Below are 26,874 nucleotides of genomic sequence, written 5' to 3'. Positions count from 1 at the left end.
ACCTAGCAACAATTTATGGTCAACTGAATTTGTTAGGTGCTCTGGGATTCGGTCTTGTAGGCGCATTAATTAATTGAGCGAGATTCAGAGTCACACAGTTCTTTAAAAGAGTTTAACAATCTGGTGGCCTTGAGATAAAAGCTGATTTTCAATCTCTCGGTTAGTCATTCCTTAGCGGTCGGTGCAAATTTTCTGATTCACAAACATTCATGGAGCCACTGTGTTTCCGACTTGAGCGCTAAAGTCAGGGGTCAAGGGGCAGTGACACAAAGCTGCCAGTCACTGAGGTTGTACTGACATCTCTATATCATATCCACCATTGCCCACGATCCCTCCCAGGTTCATTCGTCATTACAGTGGTTCTCTTACCATGAAATAGGTGGGATGGCCTTCCAACCTAGTTTAAAGTCAGTTGCTTTGGAAGCCTTTGTGCCCTGCCAGAAAATTTTAAGTACGGGTAAACACTGAGCTTCTACAGCCATGTCTAATAGAATCTTTTAGTATTATGAGAAAAGGGATGCAGTTTGTTTCATTAAGTAATTTCCTCAGATGCTTCATTCCTTGCTCTTGGATTTAATACAGCTTTAATGGGAGCAGGGGTTTCCAAAAGCAAGATGGTATCTCATTGTGTTGTTGTCAGCGATGTGGACTCGAGTCACAGCTCAAGATGCACATTTTGTGACTTGAGACTTGACAAAAAAAAACACTTCCCACGACTTCGACTTGAGCATCTATGACTCGTGACTTAACTAAAAATGAAATACAGAAATATCTCATTTATAGAAGTATTCACACCCCTGAGTCAATACTTTGTAGAAGCACTTTTGGCAGCTGAGAGTCTTTCTGGGTTAGTCTCTAAGAGCATTCCACACCAGGATTGTGCAACATTTTCACATTATTCATAAAGAAATTATTCAAGCTCTGTCAAACCATTTGCAGGTCTTGCCATAGTTTTTCAAGTAAATTTAAGTCAAAAGCATTCATTCACTTTCTTTGTGGTAAGCAACTCCAGTATAGATTTGGCCTTCTGTTTTAGGTTATTGTCCTGTTGAAAGGTGAATTAATCTCCCAGTGTCTAGTGTAAAGTAGGTTTTCCTCTCGAATTTTGCCTGTGCTAAGCTACATTCACTTAAATTTTTATCCTGAAAAACACCCCAGTTCTTAACAATTTCAAGCATAACCATAACATGATACAGCCACGACTATGCTTGAAAATATGGAGAGTGGTAGTCAGTAATGTGTTCTGTGTTAGATTTCCCCCAAACATAACACTTTGTATTCAGGATAAAAAGTGTATTGCTTTGCCACATTTGTTTGCAGTATTACTTTAGTGCCTTGCTGCAAACAGGATGTATGTTTTGGATTTTTATTCTGTCAATTATGTTAGTATTGTGGAGTAACTACAATGTTGTTGATCCATCCTCAGTATTCTCCTATCACAGTCATTAAACAGGGGAACTGTTTTAAACTCACCATTGGCCTCATTGTGAAATCCCTGAGCAGTTTCATTTCTCTCCCGCAACTGAGTTGTCTGTATCTTTGTAGTGACTGTATTGGTGGTGTATTGATACCTCATCCAACGTTTAATGAATAACCTCACAATGCTCAAAGGGATATTCAATGTCTTTCTATTTTCCAATAGGTGCCCTTCTTTGCGAGGCATTGGAAAACCTCCCTGTTTTTTGTGGTTGACTCTGTATTTGAAATTCCCTGCTCATCTGAGGTACCTTATAGATAATTGTATGTGTGGGGTACAGAGATGAGTTAGTCATTCAAAAATCATGTAAAACACTATTATTGCACAAATAGTAAGTCCATGCAAATTATTATGTGACTGGTTAAGCTAATTTATACTCATGAACTTATTTAGGCTTGCCATAACAAAGGGGTTGAATACTTATTGACTCAAGACATTTCAGCTTTTCATTTTTGATTAATTTGTAAACATTTCAAAAAAACATAATTCCACTTTGACATTATGGGGTATTTTATGTAGGCCAGTGACCAAAAAATCTCATATTAATACATTTTAAACACAACAAAACGTTGAACTGTAAGAACTGTAAGTTGCTCAAAATGCAATAGCGGGTAAAAGACCGTTTTCAAAGCAACTACTGTTGCTCTAGTTACAGAGAGATGGGTCATAGCTTTCTATGAGTATATCATTTATTTCTCACCTCTTAATATTGAGTTTATGGATTATGATTTTGATGCGCCCACAGAGTGGCACGCCATTTGCAATGAATAGGCTTACATCAAGTAGCCTAGCCTAGGCCTAGCACTGTACATTTTTTGTAGGACATTACATTTACTGATAGCCATGTAGGCTAATTGATTAATCTATCTAGCAACAAGATCATATTCAAATTTTGCTTAGTGTTTTCCCACTTCCTCAGGTGGTGAATAATATAGCCTAGACCAATATGCACAAAGACGTTGGCAAATACATCTCTGAAGAACCAAAAATAAATCCTATTTTGACAGGCTGCATATCAAAATATCAATCATGCATTCCATGGATATGTTAGACATGAGTCAGTCATGTGAAGTCCCATAAAGAGAGGTATGAATAAAATGATTGCTAGCTAGCTAAAGTGAGGTAATGTTCTTGAACTAATTAGCTTGACATGAAATTGAAAATAGCATTGAAATGGTTATAAAACACTTAAACATTGACTTGAAGACTCGAAACCCAAATTTAGGGACTTGTGACATGACCTGAGCTGTGGAACTTGGAACGTTACTTGGGACTTGACTCGAAGGTTAAGACTTGTGACTTGATCCCATCGGTAACCATGAAGTGCTTTGAAAGGCTGGTCATGGCTCACATCAACACCATCATCTCGGAAACCCTAGACCCACTCCAATTCACATACTGCCCTAACAGATCCACAGATGACACAATCGCACTACACACTGCCCTTTCCCACCTGCACAAAAGGAACACCTATGTGAGAATTCTGTTCATTGACTACAGCTCATGAGCTTTGTAGTGCCCACAAAGCTCATCACTAAGCTAAGGACCCTGGGACTAAATACCTCCCTCTGCAACTGGATCCTGGACTTCCTGACGGGCCACCCCCAGCTGGTAAGTGTAGGCAACAATACATCTGCCACGCTGCTCCACAACACTGGGGCCCCTCAGGGGTGCGTGTACTTCCTCTTCAACCATGACTGCGTGGCCAAGCACGACTACAACACCATTATTAAGTTTGATGACAACAGTGGTAGGCCTGATCACCAACAACAATGAGATTGACCTCCTCCGTATAGGCTGAGACCTGGGAAAGTGGTACGAGGACAACTCCCTCAATGTGAGTAAGACAAAGGAGCTGATCGATCACTAAAGGAAAAGGAGGGCCAAACAGGCACCCATTAACATTGATGGGGCTGTAGTGGAGTGGGTCGAGAGTTTCAAGTTCCTTGGTGTCCACATCATCAACGAACTATCATGATCCAAACACACCAACACAGTCGTGAAGAGGGCACGACAACACCTTTTCCCCCTCAGGAAACTGAAAAGATTTGGCATGGGTCCCCAGATCCTCCAAAAGTTCTACAGCTTCACAATCGAGAGCATCCTGACCGGTAGCGTCACCACCTGGTATGGCAACTGCTCGGCATCCGACCATAAGGCGCTTTAGAGGGTAGTGCGTATGGCCCAGTACATCACTGGGGCCAAGCTTCCTGCCTTCCAGGACCTATATACGAGGAGGTGTCAGAGGAAGGCCCAAAAGTTACCCAAGTCATAGACTGTTCTCTCCGCTACCACACGCAAGTGGTCCAAAAGGCTCCTTAACAGCTTCTACCCCCAAACCATAAGACTGCTGAACAATTAATCAAATGGTCACCTGGACTATTTACATTAACCTTCAGAATGGGAGAAAATGTCATGGTTTGTCTGTCTAACTTGCTAATAGCTTGTCAATAATGTAAACTGAAGCTTTCAGTGTAAAAACACAAAATGTTGTTCACTGCTGTATGCGTCGTGTGTCTGCAGACTCCATTCACCAAATGCACACGATAACATGTTATGTAGTTTAGCCACCCAACCAACATATTTTGTTCATTTAAAATCCGGCAGACGTCGACTTGGTTGTAAAAGAGTTCCAACAGGAGAAACACTATAGCCATGAAGTGCTTTAGCCATGAAACGCTAACCAGAAGCTGACCAGAAGCTAGCCAGTTTACTGGCTAATGTTAGTATTCAGCTAATCACGGTTTGTGGTCATCAACTATCCTTTAGCTCAAAAATCTATCGCCAGTTTTGTACAACGCAACTCAGACCAGAACATACCGGACCTATTTTTCTCTCCATATCCTCGGATTTCAACCGCAAGCTCTGGACATTTACACCTGGAGCAGCTAGCTAGCTGCTATCCATGTGACTATTGGCTTACGTCGATCCCGGAGCAAACATCAATTATTCCGGAGCTAGCCAGCTAAAGAGTTCCATCAGCCACTCCTGGGCTACAATCACCTATCCGGACCAGTTTTACTGCCGATGCCGGAGCCCCACCGGGCCTTCACGACTGGACTACCAACGTTATCTGCCTGAGGGAGTTATCCAACGGTCCCCTATGTCATGACGTTACGTGAACACCCATCTGAGGCCCGCTAATCGTTAGCTGTCTTATCAGCTGCTATCTGAATAGGTCTATCGGACAATTTTTCTTGGGTCACTATAACTATATCTATTTTGCCAATTGGATTGATCCCCTCTACCACACGGAGCCCCACTAATCTACCGACGGAAACGCACGAGGTGGCTAAAAACAGACCTCCATCCTATGCGAGCTTGCTACTGATGGCCCGGCTAGCTGTCTGAATCGCCATGACCCCAACCAACCTCAATACTCACTGGACCCTTATGATCACTCGACTAAGCATGCCTCTCCTTAATGTCAATATGCCTTGTCCATTGCTGTTCTGGTTAGTATTTATTGGCTTATTTCACTGTAGAGCCTCTAGCCCTGCTCACTATACCTTATCCAACCTTTCAGTTCCACCACCCACACATGGGATTACATCACCTGGTTTCAATGATGTTTCTAGAGACAATATCTCTCTCATCACTCAATACCTATGTTTACCTCCACTGTATTCACATTCTACCATACCTTTGTCTGTACATTATACCTTGAAGCTATTTTATCGCCCCCAGGAACCTCCTTTTACTCTCTGTTCCAGACGTTCTAGGCGACCAATTCTCATAGCTTTTAGCCGTACCCTTATCCTACTCCTCTGTTCCTCTGGTGGTTTAGAGGTGAATCCAGGCCCTGCAGGGCATAGCTCCACTCCTATTCCCCAGGCGCTCTCTTTTGATGACTTCTGTGACCGTAATAGCCTTGGTTTCATGCATGTTAACATTAGAAGCCCCTTCCCTAAGTTTGTTTTATTCACTGCTTTAGCACACTCTGCCAACCCGGATGTTCTAGCTGTGTCTGAATCCTGGCTTAGGAAGACCACCAAAAATTCTGAAATGTTCATCCCTAACTACAACATTTTCAGACAAGATAGAACTGCCAAAGGGGGCGGTGTTGCAATCTACTGCAAAGATGGACAGAACTCTGCAGGCTTACTATCCAGGTCTGTACCCAAACAATTTGAACTTCTACTTTTAAAAATCCAACTCTCTAAAAACAAGTCTCTCACCGTTGCCCCCTGCTATAGACCACCCTCTGCCCCCAGCTGTGCTCTGGACACCATATGTGAACTGATTGCTCCCCATCTATCTTCAGAGCTTGTGCTGCTAGGCGACCTAAACTAGAACATGCTTAGCACCCCAGCCATCCTACAATCTAAGCTTGATGCCCTCATCTCACACAAATTATCAATGAACCTACTAGGTACCACCCCAAAGCTGAAAACACAGGCACCCTCATAGATATCATCCTAACCAACTTGCCCTCTAAATACACCTCTGCTGTATTCAACCAAGATCTTAGCAATCACTGCCTCATTGCCTGCATCCGTAATGGGTCAGCGGTCAAACGACCTCCACTCATCACTGTCAAACGCTCCCTGAAACACTTCACCGAGCAGGCCTTTCTAATCGATCTGGCCGGGGTATCCTGGAAGGATATTGATCTCATCCCGTCAGTAGAGGATGCCCGTTTTTTTATATGCCTTCCTCACCATCTTAAATAAGCCTGTCCCATTCAAGAAATTTAGAACCAGGAACAGATATAGCCCTCGCTTCTCTCCAGACCTGACTGCCCTTAACCAACACAAAAACATCCTATGGCGTTCTGCATTAGCATCGAACAGCCCCCGTGATATGCAGCTTTTCAGGGAAGCTAGAAACCAATATACACAGGCAGTTAGAAATGCCAAAGCTAGCTTTTTCAAGCAGAAATTTGCTTCCTGCAACACTAACTCAAAAACTTTCTGGGACACTGTAAAGTCCATGGAGAATAAGAACACCTCCTCCCAGCTGCCCACTGCACTGAAGATAGGAAACACCGTCACCACCGATAAATCCACTACAATTGAGAATTTCAATAAGCATTGGCTACCCCTACCCCGGTCAACAGCACTGCACTCCCCACAGCAACTCGCCCAAGCCTTCCCCATTTCTCCAACTCCCAAATCCAGTCAGCTGATGTTCTGAAAGAGCTGCAACAACTGAAACCCCTACAAATCAGCCGGGCTAGACAATCTGGACCCTTTCATTCTAAAATGATCTGCCGAAATTGTTGCCACCCCTATTACTAGCCTGTTCAACCTCTCTTTTGTGTCGTCTGAGATTCCCAAAGATTGGAAAGCAGCTGCGGTCATCCCCCTCTTCAAAGGGGGGGACACTTGACCCAAACTGCTACAGACCTATCTCTATCCTACCCTGCCTTTCTAAGGTCTTCAAAAGCCAAGTCAACAAACAGATTACCGACAATTTCGAATCCCACCATACCTATTCTCCGCAATGCAATCTGGTTTCAGAGCTGGTCATGGGTGCACCTCAGCCACGCTTAAGGTCCGAAACAATATCTTAACCACCATCGATAAGAAACAATACTGTGCAGCCGTATTCATTGACCTGACCAAGGCTTTCGACTCTGTCAATCACCACATCCTCATCGGCAGACTTGACAGCCTTGGTTTCTCAAATTATTGCCTTTCCTGATTCACCAACTACTTCTCTGATAGAGTTCAGTGTGTCAAATCAGAGGGTCTGTTGTCCGGGTCTCTGGCAGTTTCTATACAGGGCTCAATTCTTGGACCGACTCTCTTCTCTGTATACATCAATGATGTCGCTCTTGCTGCTGGTGAGTCTCTGATCCACCTCTACGCAGACGACACCATTCTGTATACTTTTGGCCCTTCTTTGGACACTGTTAACAACCCTCCAGGCGAGCTTCAATGCCATACAAATCTTCCTCCGTGGCCTCCAATTGCTCTTAAATACAAGTAAAACTAAATGCATGCTCTTCAACCGATCGCTGCCTGAACCTGCCCGCCTGTCCAACATCACTACTATGGACGGCTCCGACTTAGAACATGTGGACAACTACAAATACCTAGGTGTCTGGTTAGACTGTAAACTCTCCTTCCAGACTCACATCAAACATCTCCAATCCAAAGTTAAATCTAGAATTGGCTTCCTATTTTGCAACAAAGCATCCTTCACTCATGCTGCCAAACATACCCTTTGGCAATGTAATTTACAAAATAGCCTCCAATACCCTACTCAATAAATTGGATGCAGTCTATCACAGTGCTATCGGTTTTGTCACCAAAGCCCCATATACTACCCACCACTGCGACCTGTACGCTCTCGTAGGCTGGCCCTCGCTTCATACTCGTCGCCAAACCCACTGGCTCCAAGGTCATCTACAAGACCCTGCTAGGTAAAGTCCCCCCTTATCTCAGCTCGCTGGTCACCATAGCAACACCCACCTGTAGCACGTGCTCTAGGAGGTATATCTCTTTGGTCACCCACAAAACCAATTCTTCCTTTGGCCGCCTTTCCTTCCAGTTCTTCTGCCAATGACTGGAACAAACTACAAAAATCTCTGAAACTGGAAACACTTATCTCCCTCACTAGCTTTAAGCACCAGCTGTCAGAGCAGCTCACAGATTACTGCACCTGTACATAGCCAATCTATAATTTAGCCCAAACAACTACCTCTTTCCCTACTATATTTATTTACTTATTTTGCTCCTTTGCACCCCATTATTTTTATCTCTACTTTGCACATTCCTCCACTGCAAATCAACCATTCCAGTGTTTTACTTGCTATATTGTATTTACTTCACCACCATGGCCTTTTTTTTGCCTTTACCTCCAATGTGAGCAAGTGCACTTGCTCACATTGTATATAGACTTATTTTTCTACTGTATTATTGACTGTATGTTTGTTTTACTCCATGTGTAACTCTGTGTTGTTGTATGTGTCGAACTGCTTTGCTTTATCTTGGCCAGGTCGCAATTGTAAATGAGAACTTGTTCTCTACTTGCCTACCTGGTTAAATAAAAGGTGAAATAAAATAGACTCCTATATAAGACTCCTGTATTTATGTCAATTGTTGGGCTCATTGCGATTATTATCACAGTGACTCCTTTGTATTTATGTAAATTGTGCATGGGGTTACTGCATATACTCCAATGCAACACAGAAGATTGTGTGTGTGTGAGTGTGTGAGACAGAGAGAGAGAGAGAGAGAGACAGAGAGAGACAGAGAGAGACAGAGAGAGACAGAGAGAGACAGAGAGAGACAGAGAGAGACAGAGAGACAGAGAGAGACAGAGAGAGACAGAGAGAGACAGAGAGACAGAGAGAGACAGAGAGAGAGACAGAGAGAGAGACAGAGAGAGAGACAGAGAGAGAGAGCAGGGTCTTGTAGGTGACCTGGAGCCAGTGGGTTTGACGACGAGTATGAAGAGAGAGAGAGAGAGAGAGAATAATAATTATTATAATTACTCACCAATAATAAGTAAAAGAATAATACATGTGCTATTCCCTTGTTTACAGAGTGGGCATGCAGCAGGAAAACCCAGTGATGCTACTGGTCACCCCTCATCTACAGTTGTGACACAGACACTCCAGGAAGCATTTAAAAAGGCAGGCTGCTTATGCAGAGGGCATGAGGGCATGATGCCATTTCAAATTGTTGAGAGTCCTGGCTTCCTGAGGCTGATGAAGGTTGCCGTGCCTCACTACAAAGTGCCATCACGAACATTATTTTCTAAGACTGAAATCCCAAACCTGTACAACCAGGTTAAAGCGGATGTTGGAAAAAGGTTGGATGAAGGCACATGGTTTGCTGCAACTACTGACCTCTGGACCAGCAGGGGTGGCCAACCCTACATCAGCTTCACTATCCATTACCTCACCCCAGACTGGCAACTGGAATCAAACTGCCTGGAAACACAGTTATTTCCAGAAGATCACTCGGCTCACAACATCAGAGAGTTTGAGAATATACTGTAAGGGTGGGGATCAACAAGAAAGACCTGGTCTGCATTACCACAGACAACGCAACAAACATGATCAAGGCTTTTGAAGAGTTCCCAGATCTGTGGCTTGGGTGCTTTGGCCATAATTTGAACCTGGCCATTTCAAAGGCTCTGAAAATCCAGAGAGATGACACAGCAGTCAAGGCCTGCCGTCATCTGGTCCAAGGCTTCTGACAGAGCTGGAAGAGAAGGCGAGAACTGAGAGAAAAGCAAGCTGCCCTCAACATGCCACAGAAGGCTCTGATCCATGATGTGGTGACCCAATGGGGATCTACACACAACGTGCTTGAGCGTTTCCTCAGCCAACAGCAGCCAGTCTGTGCGACACTGGCTGGAGAAAAAGGAACATGGCATCTGATGCCCAAGGATGCTGACATAAGTGTCATGGAGCAACTGTGCCAGCTCCTTGAACCTCTGAGCAAGTTTACAGATGCACTTGCCTCAGAGACACGAGTGACACTGTCAGCCATCAAGCCTGTCCTGGACCACATCACCTGTGATGTTCTGGTGGAAACGGATACGGAGCCATCCCTGACCAAGGACATGAAAAGGTTCATGAGAGAAGACCTTAACAACAGATACACAGAGAAGGCAAAGAGAGTCATGCTTGTTTCATTGACCCGCACTTCAAAAGGAGATTTTTAGATGAGCCTGAGGCGGCAAAATTTTACACTGACAGCTGTGTCCAAGAGGCCTTGAAGCTGGCAGCTGCACAAGTCAGGGAAGAACCACAAAGCACCAGTAGCACCTCCACCACTAGCACCCCCACAGTGGCATCGGAGGGGAAAGGCCTGGCTGGGTTGCTGAGAAAGATCACCTCTCTGCTGCCTTGTTGAGGTAAAGAGGGTCAGATTCCGACCACCCCAGAAGACAGAGTGAAAGAAGAGATCAAGGTCTACCTGTCTCTGCCACCCATTCCAGCAGAAGAGGATCCACTGGTGTGGTGGAGGGGCCATGCATCAGAGCTGCCTCATCTTGCCAGGGTTTCCAGGAAGATTTTGGGCATCGCAGCAACCAGCGTGCCATCAGAGAGTGCTCAGTGCCAGCGGGCACATAGTCTCCCCTAGCAGATCACTACTTAAACTAGGCAAAGGAAATATGCTGACATTTTTACATTTCAATCTCAAGTGAACAAAGATGCATACATACAGGATGGTAGGCCAGCAGCACCATATTTCTTTATGAAGGAGAGAACGGATATAATGTGCTGCACATTGGATTTGTTTACATATGGTTGTATTTTTCTTACATGCACATTGCTTTACTTGTGTTGCTTTTATATGCACATTAGATTTTTTTAAGGTTGTGTTCATTAAAACCTGCACTAGGGAAACTTTTACCTTTCATGGCCACATGGTGCCATCTTTTAATGTTAATGTTATTATTTTAATGTTTATGCACACAGAAAGTGCATAGTGCTGCTAATTTTATTTGTTTGTTGGTTTTCAATATAAAACTTGGTGAAATGATTTCAGTGTTCAGTACGTTTTGAAAATTTCCAGCACATTTTAACAATACCGCGATAATACTGATAACCGTGATAATTCTGGTCTCTATAATCATGAAATGACATTTTCATACCGTTTCATCTCTAGTTTATTTCTTGAACTGCATTGTTGGTTAAGGGCTTGTAGCATTTCAAGGTAAGGTGTTACGTCCTGACCATAGAAAGCCTATATTTTATATGGTAGAGTAGGTCAGGGCGTGACTAGGGGTTTAGTCTAGTTTATATTTTCTATGTGGGGTTCTAGTTTGTTTTTTCTATGTTGGTGTTTTAGTATGATTCCTAATTACAGGCAGCTGGCTATCGTTGTCTCTAATTGGGGATCATACTTAAGTAGCATGTTTTCCACCTGTGTGTTATGGGATATTGTTTGGAGTTAGTGCACGTAGCTTCTCGTTAGTGACGGTTCGATGTTTGTTTCCTTATTTGTTTTGTTCTAAGTTTTTCACTTTAATAAATTATGTGGAAACCATATCGTGCTGCAGCTTGGTCTGACCATTATTACGATGAACGTACACCTGCACACGTGATAAATACATTTGATCTCTGGTTGATGTTAACACCATTTACAACATTGGAATCTCTTCTTTTGACCCTGTGCTGGGTATGAATTATTATTATGTTTGTGTACTTTATCCTATTGGTTTGCCCCTGCATATGCTTACCACATGAAGTCAATAAAAACTCAATTAAAAAAGAGCGGCAAAAAATATGTATCATTAGTAGCATGCTAGTTGGCAGCCATTTTGGCTCTATGTGAATGTTGTTTACAGGGCCCTGCAGTCCTTCATGTCTCCCTTAGTTTCTCTGACAATCATTCACATTCAGTGAGCTTCTGAGTGACTAATTAGGGTGTGTGTCATTGGCTCTGGGTGTGAGTGTTGGGTTTGGATGGTAGGAATGTACTAAGAGCTGCCAGCAGCGAATTAGGTGGCTAAAGCTCCTAGATGTTGCTGACCAAGGTGAGAGAAAAGGAGAGAGACAAAAGAGCTGGAAATAAAAAGGAGGGAGGCACATGTAGAAACCTTAAGGAGAAATGTAGGTTAGAGAAAGTTAAAGGGATACTTCAGTATTTTGGCAATGAAGCCCTTTATCTACTTCCCCAGACTAACTAGCGTTGGATGTCTATAGTAACTGCTAGCATGCTAGTAGATACCATACACTTCCAGTCATTGCGCTTACGCTAGTAAGCATTGGCTTGTGAAACTACCTCTAACTTCCTTCATACTGGAAGCAGAGACAACAATGGTATCCATGAGTTCATCTGATTCTGGGGAAGTAGATACAGAACTTCATTGGCAAAATCCTGAAGTATCCCTTTAAAGTTGTCACTTACAGCAGCCATGGAGTTGATGCGGTCGATGTAGTAGTCGGGCCAGCTTGTGGCCAGCTTGTTGGGGTCCTCTTGCTCCTGAACAGAGACAAAAAGAGAGGGAAAACACATGAAGAAAACACAGAAAATAATCCATGTACACAAAAGTACTTAATAAAGGTTCTCAGTTAGTTTGAGCATAGTAATTGCAACAGCAGAGTCATAGGTTAGAGTGCTACATGGAATGGACCACAGAGTGTTGACCAGGGATGTAGTGCAAAAGAAACATGGGTTTTCCATAAAGGCCAGTTTCCTGGACACAGGTCAATCCTAATCATGGACTAAAATACATGTTCAATGGAGATTCCAGGACTAGGCTTAATCTCTGTCCAGGAAACTGGACCTAAAAGTGGAGATGGAGAGCGATGCATCAACGCACTGTAAATGCTAACGCTAATATAGCATAATAGGTGATTACACTATTCACCAGATAATAATGTGCATAAACAGCACTTTAAGTGCATTTACACTCCACTACATCCGTTGTGTTAACTGTAAATGGTTTAATAAATGACTTGCTATGCACTTAACACTGCAAGCCAGTTTTTTCCCCGTCCATACCATTTACTACTCCATGTCAACATCCCAAACAGACCAAATGTGTGTTTGTGTCTCTTCATCCCAGTAATACTACTCCATTTCCCCATCCCAAACAGACACAATGTGTGTGTGTGTGTGTGTGTGTGTCCGTCTTCTCAACATCCCAGACAGACTAAATGAAGGAGGCCTAATACATCAAATCTGGGTCACAACACAGTGCACATCAAACTATTCAATTGTTTTGGCATTTTAATACAGGGAAAGACCCCTCGGGATGGAGTATTCTGCACAATGCTTTTCAATAGCGTTGTCGGAAATCAATTTGTACTGGCCTTTCCAGGGAGAGCGATGCCACGAGCAACAAACGCACAGGAGAATATGAAGACAGTTTAGCTCCGAGATCCTTCACCGATGTTTCACATCTGGTACTGTTTAGCTTGGATTTGAGCACAGGGGAGTCGAACTTCAGGCTCAGTTTGTGTACCCATGAGAACGTAAGGAACTGGAAAACAGTTTGATTAGTGTGCCTTTACTAACTGTCTACATTAAATGGCACCTTTTTCCCTATTTAGTGTACGACTTTAGACCGAGGCCCATAGAGCTCTGGTAAAAAGGAGTACACCACAGTATGTAGGGAATTTGGGACATAGCCTGTTTGTTGGGTTGTTTCCATGCACTGAGTTTCTCCTAATCAATCATTTAATTTTGTTGATATGATCAATTGTGTGGGACAGGGTCCAGTACATGGTAAGCCCTCAAGTATTTTACCAGGGTACAACATGTTTCTGTGGAGGCACAAGTCCCACACACGAGTGTCAACGGAACACTTGTTCTCAAGTCCCATGTCAGTGCATGTGTCCCTGAGTTTCCAAACAACAAAACAAGGGAACAAGGGAAGGGTACACTGCTGTTGCTTCACTTTCCAACCAATGCATGAATGAATTGAGCAGCAAAATTAAGTGAAGAGGAAATTCCGCAAGTCTTGCAGGACAGTGGAAGTTGATAAAAGTGCTTCTCTATTGTAACAATAAAGAAGCACTTTTATCAACCTTCACCGTCCTCCAAGAGATGCTGAATTTTCTCTTCACTCCAAACACATGACACAACTGGAATTCAGAGTAGATGGCAAAATGGGCCAGTTATTAGGCACATACATACTTCCTTTGTTTACAGAATTTGGCATGTATGCAAAGCACATGATTAAAAAACGGCTTACCTTGCTGTAATTCATTTCTGACCTGATGACACCTAGTAGTTTCTACTAAGCGCTAAATGTATATGTAGTGACCCCTTCCTTGAAGTGTTAACCATACCCAATAAATAAGTGTTTAAATGCAGGGCAGACAATAAGGCCAGTGTTTTCTCCAGGTTCATACTGTACTCTGGTGTCAATTCAAAAGAAAAACTACTATTAGCACTCCCTGTTCTCAGACTAGCTGTGTTCTCTTGTTGCCACATTAGTCGACAGACTCTGTCTGGACATACAGCCAGACTGGTATTGATGGCGAGATTAAAAACTTAACTGCCTCTCTCCAGACCCTTTTTGTCGAATTTCAGCAGTCGATACGGCTCAAAACATGTCAAGTCCAATGCAACATTTACCCTGGCAGCTTCACAAGTCTGCACAAAATACTATAATTTCCATCTTGTTTCAGGACAAATGAGAGGTGATTACCAGACAGGGGATGTTTGTTTTGGGGGTCCTAACGGTAGTAGGTTGTTCCCTAGTGCCTGAATAAAAACAGTGCCCTCAGGAGAAACAAATAATAAATATTACCTTGTCAGCTTTGTGGCTAAATCCATGCAAGGCTAGGAGTCAAACACAGTTGATAAGGGCTAGTATTTTTTTAATAACTAGGAGAATAGATAGACCCTGAGGAGAGTTGCGTTGAAAACAAAAGTCCTCCTGCAACGCTATGACGGAGCCCATGGAAGGATGAGAAATGTGAGGGCATTTTACATCTCTCTATCGCTCTCTCCTCATACTCACACACACATCTACTAAGCTATATGGAATTGTTTTAAGAAGGTCATACCTAGGATAATTACAAACACATTGAATACAAACACATTGAATAACAGATTCACTACATGGAACAAAAAGTTTGTTTGTTCTTTAGCGTCTATCCTTAATCTGAGAGATACAGTGCCCTACACTAATATTGGCACCCTTGCTAAATATGAGCAAAACTGGCTGTGAAAATGTTGTCTTTGCTGTTTATCCTCTTGGTCTTTCATTCAAAATATTCACAAAAATCTAACCTTTAATTGAAGTTTAAAAAAAGTTTTAATGAAATATATAATTTTCTCAGAAACGTGTGCCATAATAATCTAACTGAAGTCTATTCCCATTCATATTTTACGTATTTAAGTTCACTTCAGTGATTAGGAACACTTAAGTGGTAAGCCATGACCTGTTTCACTGGGGTATAAATATGAGGTGACACACAGGCCAAGTTCCCATAGTCATCCATCACTATGGGAAAGACCCTTGAATACAGTAAAGTTTTTCAACAAAATGTTTAGCTGCACAAATCAGGAAATGCCCATTTCCACTATCAGGGCAATAATGAAGAAGTTTAAAGCAACTGAAGATGTTAACAATCGGCCTGGAAGAGGATGTGTGTCTGTATTGACCCTACGCACAGTGAGGATGATGGTTTGAGTGGCAAAAAAATCTCCAAGGATCACAGCTGGAGAATTGCAGACGTTTTCTCTGTGTATATCAATGATGTTGCTCTTGCTGCGGGCGATTCCCTGATCCACCTCTACGCAGACGACACCATTCTATATACCTTCGGCCCGTCTTTGGACACTGTGCTATCTAACCTCCAAACAAGCTTCAATGCCATACAACACTCCTTCCGTGGCCTCCAACTGCTCTTAAACGCTAGTAAAACCAAATGCATGCTTTTCAACCGGTCGCTGCCTGCACCTGCATGCCCGACATCACCACCCTGGATGGTTCCGACCTAGAATATGTGGACGTCTATAAGTACCTAGGTGTCTGGCTAGACTGCAAACTCTCCTTCCAGACTCATATCAAACATCTCCAATCGAAAATCAAATCAAGAGTCGGCTTTCTATTCCGCAACAAAGCCTCCTTCACTCAAGCCGCCAAGCTTACCCTAGTAAAACTGACTATCCTACCGATCCTCGACTTCGGCGATGTCATCTACAAAATGGCTTCCAACACTCTACTCAGCAAACTGGATGCAGTCTATCACAGTGCCATCCGTTTTGTCACTAAAGCACCTTATACCACCCACCACTGCGACTTGTATGCTCTAGTCGGCTGGCCCTCGCTACATATTCGTCGCCAGACCCACTGGCTCCAGGTCATCTACAAGTCTATGCTAGGTAAAGCTCCGCCTTATCTCAGCTCACTGGTCACGATGGCAACACCCATCCGTAGCACGCGCTCCAGCAGGTGTATCTCACTGATCATCCCTAAAGCCAACACCTCATTTGGCCGCCTTTCGTTCCAGTACTCTGCTGCCTGTGACTGGAACGAATTGCAAAAATCGCTGAAGTTGGAGACTTTTATCTCCCTCACCAACTTCAAACATCAGCTATCTGAGCAGCTAACCGATCGCTGCAGCTGTACATAGTCTATTGGTAAATAGCCCACCCTTTTCACCTACCTCATCCCCATACTGTTTTTATTTATTTACTTTTCTGCTCTTCTGCACACCAATATCTCTACCTGTACATGACCATCTGATCTTTTATCACTCCAGTGTTAATCAGCAAAATTGTAATTATTTGCCTACCTCCTCATGCCTTTTGCACACATTGTATATAGACCCCCCCTTTGTTTTCTACTGTGTTATTGACTTGTTAATTGTTTACTCCATGTGTAACTCTTTGTTGTATGCTCACACTGCTATGCTTTATCTTGGCCAGGTCGCAGTTGCAAATGAGAACTTGTTCTCAACTAGCCTACCTGGTTAAATAAAGGTGAAATAAAAAATAAAAATAAAATAAAGTTGGGTCTTGGGGTCAGAAAGTCTCCAAAGCTACGATCAGATGCCACCTACATAACCACTCGTTGTTTGGGAGGGTTACCATAAAAAAAGTATTTGCTGTCATCAAACAACCAACTCAAGTACCTACAGTTTGCCAAATGTTACTGGAACTTTCAATGGGACCGGGCTCCATGTTTTTCTTTCAAAGGCCCTGGACAACTTGTTAGGATACATGGTATCAGTGACTCCAAGTACCAGCAGATATTTAATCAAACCCTGGCTGCCTCTGCTAGGAAGCTTAATCTGGGCCGTGGTTGGATCTTCCAGCAGAGCACACCTCAAAATCAACACAAAAAATGGTTCACTCACCACAGAATCAAGGATTTGCCTTGGCCATTCCAGTCCCCTGACCTAATATTTCCCAGTCCCCAGTCCCCTGACTTATATTTCCCTCACTAACTTTAAACATCAGCTATCTGATCGCTGCAGCTGTACATAGCCCACCTGTAAATAGCCCACCCAATCTACCTACCTCATCCCCATATTGTTTTTATTTACTTTTCTGCTCTTTTGCACACCAGTATTTCTACTTGCTACTATGGCGTATTTATTGCCTTACCACCTCACGCCATTTTCACACACTGTATATAGACATTTTTTTCTATTGTGTTATTGACTGTACGTTTGTTTATTCCATGTGTAACTCTGTTGTTTGTGTCACACTGCTTTTCTTTATCTTTGCCAGGTCACAGTTGTAAATGATAACTTGTTCTCAACTAGCCTACCTGGTTAAATAAAGGTGAAATAAAAATAATAAAAAATGAATGAAGGGATGCCAATAATTGTGTCACACATATATTTGAGAAAAATATATTTTTTATGATAAGAATATATTTCTTCTTTAAATTATTTTACTTTAATTACCGGTTAGATTGTTGTGAATTATTTTATTTACCAAGGGTGCCAATATTAGTGGATGGAACTGTATAAGAAAGATCAAGAAACATACACACACACACATATACATACATACATACATACATACATACATACATACATACATACATACATATATATATATATATACACACACATATTTTTTTATTTATTTTTTTATTTTACCTTTATTTAACCAGGTAGGCAAGTTGAGAACAAGTTCTCATTTACAATTGCGACCTGGCCAAGATAAAGCAAAGCAGTTCGACAGATAAAACGACACAGAGTTACACATGGAGTAAAAACAAACATACAGTCAATAATGCAGTATAAACAAGTCTATATACAATGTGAGCAAATGAGGTGAGAAGGGAGGTAAAGGCAAAAAAAGGCCATGATGGCAAAGTAAATACAATATAGCAAGTAAAATACTGGAATGGTAGTTTTGCAATGGAAGAATGTGCAAAGTAGAAATAAAAAAATAATGGGGTGCAAAGGAGCAAAATAAATAAATAAATAAAAATTAAATACAGTTGGGAAAGAGGTAGTTGTTTGGGCTAAATTTTAGGTGGGCTATGTACAGGTGCAGTAATCTGTGAGCTGCTCTGACAGTTGGTGCTTAAAGCTAGTGAGGGAGATAAGTGTTTCCAGTTTCAGAGATTTTTGTAGTTCGTTCCAGTCATTGGCAGCAGAGAACTGGAAGGAGAGGCGGCCAAAGAAAGAATTGGTCTTGGGGGTGACTAGAGAGATATACCTGCTGGAGCGTGTGCTACAGGTGGGAGATGCTATGGTGACCAGCGAGCTGAGATAAGGGGGGACTTTACCTAGCAGGGTCTTGTAGATGACATGGAGCCAGTGGGTTTGGCGACGAGTATGAAGCGAGGGCCAGCCAACGAGAGCGTACAGGTCGCAATGGTGGGTAGTATATGGGGCTTTGGTGATAAAACGGATTGCACTGTGATAGACTGCATCCAATTTGTTGAGTAGGGTATTGGAGGCTATTTTGTAAATGACATCGCCAAAGTCGAGGATTGGTAGGATGGTCAGTTTTACAAGGGTATGTTTGGCAGCATGAGTGAAGGATGCTTTGTTGCGAAATAGGAAGCCAATTCTAGATTTAACTTTGGATTGGAGATGTTTGATATGGGTCTGGAAGGAGAGTTTACAGTCTAACCAGACACCTAAGTATTTGTAGTTGTCCACGTATTCTAAGTCAGAGCCGTCCAGAGTAGTGATGTTGGACAGGCGGGTAGGTGCAGGTAGCGATCGGTTGAAGAGCATGCATTTAGTTTTACTTGTATTTAAGAGCAATTGGAGGCCACGGAAGGAGAGTTGTATGGCATTGAAGCTTGCCTGGAGGGTTGTTAACACAGTGTCCAAAGAAGGGCCGGAAGTATACAGAATGGTGTCGTCTGCGTAGAGGTGGATCAGGGACTCACCAGCAGCAAGAGCGACCTCATTGATGTATACAGAGAAGAGAGTCGGTCCAAGAATTGAACCCTGTGGCACCCCCATAGAGACTGCCAGAGGTCCGGACAGCAGACCCTCCGACTTGACACACTGAACTCTATCAGAGAAGTAGTTGGTGAACCAGGCGAGGCAATCATTTGAGAAACCAAGGCTGTCGAGTCTGCCGATGAGGATATGGTGATTGACAGAGTCGAAAGCCTTGGCCAGATCAATGAATACGGCTGCACAGTAATGTTTCTTATCGATGGCGGTTAAGATATCGTTTAGGACCTTGAGCGTGGCTGAGGTGCACCCATGACCAGCTCTGAAACCAGATTGCATAGCAGAGAAGGTATGGTGAGATTCGAAATGGTCGGTAATCTGTTTGTTGACTTGGCTTTCGAAGACCTTAGAAAGGCACGGTAGGATAGATATAGGTCTGTAGCAGTTTGGGTCAAGAGTGTCCCCCCCTTGAAGAGGGGGATGACCGCAGCTGCTTTCCAATCTTTGGGAATCTCAGACGACACGAAAGAGAGGTTGAACAGGCTAGTAATAGGGGTGGCAACAATTTCAGCAGATAATTTTAGAAAGAAAGGGTCCAGATTGTCTAGCCCGGGTGATTTGTAGGGGTCCAGATTTTGCAGCTCTTTCAGAACATCAGCTGAATGGATTTGGGAGAAGGAGAAATGGGGAAGGCTTGGGCGAGTTGCTGTTGGGGGTGCAGTGCTGTTGTCCGGGGTAGGAGTAGCCAGGTGGAAAGCATGGCCAGCCGTAGAAAAATGCTTATTGAAATTCTCAATTATGGTGGATTTATCAGTGGTGACAGTGTTTCCTATCTTCAGTGCAGTGGGCAGCTGGGAGGAGGTGTTCTTATTCTCCATGGACTTTACAGTGTCCCAGAACTTTTTTGAGTTAGTGTTGCAGGAAGCAAATTTCTGCTTGAAAAAGCTAGCCTTGGCTTTTCTAACTGCCTGTGTATAATGATTTCTAGCTTCCCTGAACAGCTGCATATCACGGGGGCTGTTCGATGCTAATGCAGAACGCCATAGGATGTTTTTGTGTTGGTTAAGGGCAGTCAGGTCTGGGGAGAACCAAGGGCTATATCTGTTCCTGGTTCTAAATTTCTTGAATGGGGCATGTTTATTTAAGATGGTTAGGAAGGCATTTTTAAAAAATATCCAGGCATCCTCTACTGACGGGATGAGATCAATATCCTTCCAGGATACCCCGGCCAGGTCGATTAGAAAGGCCTGCTCGCAGAAGTGTTTCAGGGAGCGTTTTACAGTGATGAGTGGAGGTCGTTTGACCGCTGACCCATTACGGATGCAGGCAATGAGGCAGTGATCGCTGAGATCTTGGTTGAAGACAGCAGAGGTGTATTTAGAGGGGAAGTTGGTTAGGATGATATCTATGAGGGTGCCCGTGTTTAAGGTTTTGGGGAGGTACCTGGTAGGTTCATTGATTATTTGTGTGAGATTGAGGGCATCAAGTTTAGATTGTAGGATGGCTGGGGTGTTAAGCATGTTCCAGTTTAGGTCGCCTAGCAGCACGAACTCTGAAGATAGATGGGGGGCAATCAGTTCACATATGGTGTCCAGAGCACAGCTGGGGGCAGAGGGTGGTCTATAGCAGGCGGCAACGGTGAGAGACTTGTTTTTAGAGAGGTGGATTTTTAAAAGTAGAAGTTCAAATTGTTTGGGTACAGACCTGGATAGTAGGACAGAACTCTGCAGGCTATCTTTGCAGTAGATTGCAACACCGCCCCCTTTGGCAGTTCTATCTTGTCTGAAAATGTTGTAGTTTGGAATTAAAACTTCAGAATTTTTGGTGGTCTTCCTAAGCCAGGATTCAGACACAGCTAGAACATCCGGGTTGGCAGAGTGTGCTAAAGCAGTGAATAGAACAAACTTAGGGAGGAGGCTTCTAATGTTAACATGCATGAAACCAAGGCTATTACGGTTACAGAAGTCGTCAAAAGAGAGCGCCTGGGGAATAGGAGTGGAGCTAGGCACTGCAGGGCCTGGATTCACCTCTACATCGCCAGAGGAACATAGGAGGAGTAGAATAAGGGTACGGCTAAAAGCTATGAGAATTGGTCGTCTAGAACGTCTGGAACATAGAGTAAAAGGAGGTTTCTGGGGGCGATAAAATAGCATCAAGGTATAATGTACAGACAAATGTATGGCAGGATGTGAATACAGTGGAGGTAAACCTAGGTATTGAGTGATGAAGAGAGAGATATTGTCTCTAGAAACATCGTTGAAACCAGGAGATGTCATTGCATGTGTGGGTGGTGGAACTAATAGGTTGGATAAGGTATAGTGAGCAGGACTAGAGGCTCTACAGTGAAATAAGCCAATAAACACTAACCAGAACAGAAATGGACAAGACATATTGACATTAAGGATAGGCATGCTTAGTCGAGTGATCAAAAGGGTCCGGTGAGTGGAGAGGTTGGTTGGTGATTTAGACAGCTAGCCAGGGCATCGGTAGCAAGCTAGCATAGGATGGAGGTCTGTTAGCCACCCCTTACGTTTCGTCAGTAGATTAGTGGGGTTCCGTGTGGTAGAGGGGATTAATCCAAATCACACAACAACAACAAAAATAAAAACAATAGATATAGTTATAGAGGCCCAAGAAGAAAATATAATAATAATAATTAAAAAAATAATTTAAAAAAAATAATAATAAAAAAAAATTGTCCGATTGTCTATTCAGATAGCAGCCGGTAAGACAGCTAACGGTTAGCTGTCTTACCGTATGTGTGTCCCAAGATGGCGTAGCAGTAAGTCGTACTGTCGTGTCGTGTCCCTGTATATATCGTTTCTTTTTCGTTTTTTACATATTTTTCTCCGCATATCTCTTTAAAAACATTTTGCTAAACCTAAGCTTCCAAATACTCTCCTGCAACCCGCCTCACCCAATGTAGCTATTTTTCCTAAAGTATTTATATTTACTTCGGAACCCCTCAACTGAAGCTAGCCAGCTAACCACCAGCTATGCTAGCGGTCTTCAGCTAACCGGTCATCAGCTAACCTTTAGTTCGGAAAGCTCTCGCCAGTTCGAACAACGCGACTCTAACCAGAGCATAACGGACCTATTTATTTTTCATCCCCGGATTCATCCCCGGATTCCCACCGCAAACGGAACATTTTTCAGCTGGATCTTCACAACTAGCTATCTAGCTAAACCGCAACCCCGGATGATTACTCCTGGCTAGCGTTTCCACCCACTTAGCTTGAAGCTAGCCCGGCCTGCGCACCTGTGCTACCACTGTAGCATACTCCTGAGCTACAATACCCGGGCCCACGACCGGTCTATCGATGTCACCGCATGAAGAGGAATAAACAGACTCACCCCATCGCGACATCCCCCAAAGGCTAACTCTCTAGCCCTCGCTATCTCCCTGCTTGCTAATTCGGCCTGCTAACTGCTAGCTTGTCCAGCTCCGGTCCGCTAACTGCTACCTTGTCTAGCCCGGGCCTACAAACTGTTAGCTTGTTAGCACAGGCCTGCTAACCGCCTGAATCGCCGCGTCCCAAAACTCTCACTGGACCCATATTTACTTTCCATCTCTTTTGACTTTTAATTTGTTTATACCTTCCGGAAACCTGCCTCACCCAATGTGATACGGAATCGCTCTTATTTTTTATTTATTTTTAGAACACACTCAAGAACCTCCAGAAGCTAACCAGCTAACTAGCTACAAGCTATTTAGTCATTGTTAGTTTTTTTAAAACCTGGATAACACTCGCCAGTCCAGCTTCCCTGCCCCATCCACCGCTGCCCCCTGGACACTGACCTCTTGGCTACATAGCTGATGCACGCTGGACTGTCCATTAATCACGGTACTCCATTCTGCTTGTTTGTTTTATCTGTTGGCCCCGTTGCCTAGTCTACGCCATTTTACCTGCTGTTGTTGTGCTAGCTGATTAGCTGTTGTCTCACCTACTGTTTTAGCTAGCTTTCCCAATTCAACACCTGTGATTACTAGATTATTAGAGATTGACATGCATATTATTAATGTTTGCTCTCTGTGTACATCCAAGGGCCAGCAGTGCTGCCCTGATCTGAGCCAATTGCAAAACTCATTTTTTGTGGCACTTGACCACACGACTGAACAGTAGTCAAGGTGCGACAAAACTAGGGCCTGTAGGACCTGCCGTGTTGATAGTCTTGTTAAGAAGGCAGAGTATCACTTTACCACAACACCTGCGATTACTTTATGCCTCGCTGTATGTCTCTCTCAAATGTCAATATGCCTTGTATACTGTTGTTCAGGTTAGTTATCATTGTTTTAGTTCACAATGGAGCCCCTAGTTCCACTCTTCATACCCCTGATAACTCCTCCCACACATGCGGTGACCTCACCCATTACTACCAGCATGTCCAGAGATACAACCTCTCTCTCATCATCACCCAGTGCCTGGGCTTACCTCCGCTTTACCCGCACCCCACCATACCCCTGTCTGCGCATTATGCCCTGAATATATTCTACCATGCCCAGAAACCTGCTCCTCTTATTCTCTGTCCCAAACGCTCTAGGCGACCAGTTTTGATAGCCTTTAGCCGCACCCTCATACTACTCCTTCTCTGTTCCGCGGGTGATGTGGAGGTAAACCCAGGCCCTGCATGTCCCCAGGCACCCTCATTTGTTGACTTCTGTGATCGAAAAAGCCTTGGTTTCATGCATGTCAACATCAGAAGCCTCCTCCTTAAGTTTGTTTTACTCACTGCTTTAGCACACTCTGCTAACCCTGATGTCCTTGCTGTGTCTGAATCCTGGCTCAGGAAGGCCACCAAAAAATCAGAGATTTCCATACCCAACTATAACATCTTCCGTCAAGATAGAACTGCCAAAGGGGGAGGAGTTGCAGTGTACTGCAGAGATAGCCTGCAAAGTAATGTCATACTTTCCAGGTCCATACCCAAACAGTTCGAACTACTAATTTTGAAAATTACTCTCTCCAGAAATAAGTCACTCACGGTTGCCGCCTGCTACCGACCCCCCTCAGCTCCCAGCTGTGCCCTGGACACCATTTGTGAATTGATCGCCCCCCATCTAGCTTCAGATTTTGTTCTGTTAGGTGACCTAAACTGGGATATGCTTAACACCCCGCCAGTCCTACAATCTAAGCTAGATGCCCTCAATCTCACACAAATCATCAAGGAACCCACCAGGTACAACCCTAACTCTGTAAACAAGGGCACCCTCATAGACGTCATCCTGACCAACTGGCCCTCCAAATACACCTCCGCTGTCTTCAACCAGGATCTCAGCGATCACTGCCTCATTGCCTGTATCCGCTACGGAGCCGCAGTCAAACGACCACCCCTCATCACTGTCAAACGCTCCCTAAAACACTTCTGTGAGCAGGCCTTTCTAATCGACCTGGCCCGGGTATCCTGGAAGGACATTGACCTCATCCCGTCAGTTGAGGATGCCTGGTCATTCTTTAAAAGTAACTTCCTCACCATTTTAGATAAGCATGCTCCGTTCAAAAAATGCAGAACTAAGAACAGATACAGCCCTTGGTTCACCCCAGACCTGACTGCCCTCGACCAGCACAAAAACATCCTGTGGCGGACTGCAATAGCATCGAATAGTCCCCGTGATATGCAACTGTTCAGGGAAGTCCGGAACCAATACACGCAGTCAGTCAGGAAAGCTAAGGCCAGCTTCTTCAGGCAGAAGTTTGCATCCTGTAGCTCCAACTACAAAACGTTCTGGGACACTGTGAAGTCCATGGAGAACAAGAGCACCTCCTCCCAGCTGCCCACTGCACAGAGGCTAGGTAACACGGTCACCACTGATAAATCCATGATTATCGAAAACTTCAATAAGCATTTCTCAACGGCTGGCCATGCCTTCCGCCTGGCTACTTCAACCTCGGCCAACAGCTCCGCCCCCCCCGCAGCTACTCGCCCAAGCCTCTCCAGGTTCTCCTTTACCCAAATCCAGATAGCAGATGTTCTGAAAGAGCTGCAAAACCTGGACCCGTACAAATCAGCTGGGCTTGACAATCTGGACCCTCTATTTCTGAAACTATCTGCCACCATTGTCGCAACCCATATTACCAGCCTGTTCAACCTCTTTCATATCGTCTGAGATCCCCAAGGATTGGAAAGCTGCCGCAGTCATCCCCCTCTTCAAAGGGGGAGACACCCTGGACCCAAACTGTTACAGACCTATATCCATCCTGCCCTGCCTATCTAAGGTCTTCGAAAGCCAAGTCAACAAACAGGTCACTGACCATCTCGAATCCCACCGTACCTTCTCCGCTGTGCAATCTGGTTTCCGAGCCGGTCATGGGTGCACCTCAGCCACACTCAAGGTACTAAACGATATCATAACCGCCATCGATAAAAGACAGTACTGTGCAGCCGTCTTCATCGACCTTGCCAAGGCTTTCGACTCTGTCAATCACCATATTCTTATCGGCAGACTCAGTAGCCTCGGTTTTTCGGATGACTGCCTTGCCTGGTTCACCAATTACTTTGCAGACAGAGTTCAGTGTGTCAAATCGGAGGGCATGCTGTCCGGTCCTCTGGCAGTCTATGGGGGTGCCACAGGGTTCAATTCTCGGGCCGACTCTTTTCTCTGTGTATATCAATGATGTTGCTCTTGCTGCGGGCGATTCCCTGATCCACCTCTACGCAGACGACACCATTCTATATACTTTCGGCCCGTCTTTGGACACTGTGCTATCTAACCTCCAAACAAGCTTCAATGCCATACAACACTCCTTCCGTGGCCTCCAACTGCTCTTAAACGCTAGTAAAACCAAATGCATGCTTTTCAACCGGTCGCTGCCTGCACCCGCATGCCCGACTAGCATCACCACCCTGGATGGTTCCGACCTAGAATATGTGGACGTCTATAAGTACCTAGGTGTCTGGCTAGACTGCAAACTCTCCTTCCAGACTCATATCAAACAATCGAACAACAATCAAACAATCGATCTCCAATCGAAAATCAAATCAAGAGTCGGCTTTCTATTCCGCAACAAAGCCTCCTTCACTCACGCCGCCAAGCTTACCCTAGTAAAACTGACTATCCTACCAATCCTCGACTTCGGCGATGTCATCTACAAAATGGCTTCCAACACTCTACTCAGCAAACTGGATGCAGTCTATCACAGTGCCATCCGTTTTGTCACTAAAGCACCTTATACCACCCACCACTGCGACTTGTATGCTCTAGTCGGCTGGCCCTCGCTACATATTCGTCGCCAGACCCACTGGCTCCAGGTCACCTACAAGTCCATGCTAGGTAAAGCTCCGCCTTATCTCAGCTCACTGGTCACGATGGCAACACCCATCCGTAGCACGCGCTCCAGCAGGTGTATCTCACTGATCATCCCTAAAGCCAACACCTCATTTGGCCGCCTTTCGTTCCAGCACTCTGCTGCCTGTGACTGGAACGAATTGCAAAAATAGCTGAAGTTGGAGACTTATCTCCCTCACCAACTTCAAACATCAGCTATCTGAGCAGCTAACCGATCGCTGCAGCTGTACATAGTCTATTGGTAAATAGCCCACCCTTTTTCACCTACCTCATCCCCATACTGTTTTTATTTATTTACTTTTCTGCTCTTTTGCACACCAATATCTCTACCTGTACATGACCATCTGATCATTCATCACT

General features: G+C 44.1%; 1 protein-coding gene across 3 annotated transcripts in view; it reads right to left on the bottom strand.

The window, feature by feature from the left end:
• Positions 1-26,874, bottom strand: part of daam2 (dishevelled associated activator of morphogenesis 2) — a 275,857-nt gene that overhangs the window by 73,106 nt on the left and 175,877 nt on the right. For all 3 annotated transcript variants that reach the window (XM_031830538.1, XM_020489369.2, XM_031830539.1), the window contains one exon: positions 12,298-12,372. In XM_031830538.1, coding sequence (XP_031686398.1) covers positions 12,298-12,372 — 75 coding nt within the window. The remainder of the gene's footprint in view (positions 1-12,297; positions 12,373-26,874) is intronic.

This window comes from Oncorhynchus kisutch, linkage group LG8, assembly GCF_002021735.2.
Source record: "Oncorhynchus kisutch isolate 150728-3 linkage group LG8, Okis_V2, whole genome shotgun sequence".
NCBI lineage: Eukaryota > Metazoa > Chordata > Actinopteri > Salmoniformes > Salmonidae > Oncorhynchus > Oncorhynchus kisutch.
The sequence above is the reverse complement of the archived record's forward strand: the minus strand, read 5'-3'. Positions and strand labels throughout refer to the sequence as shown.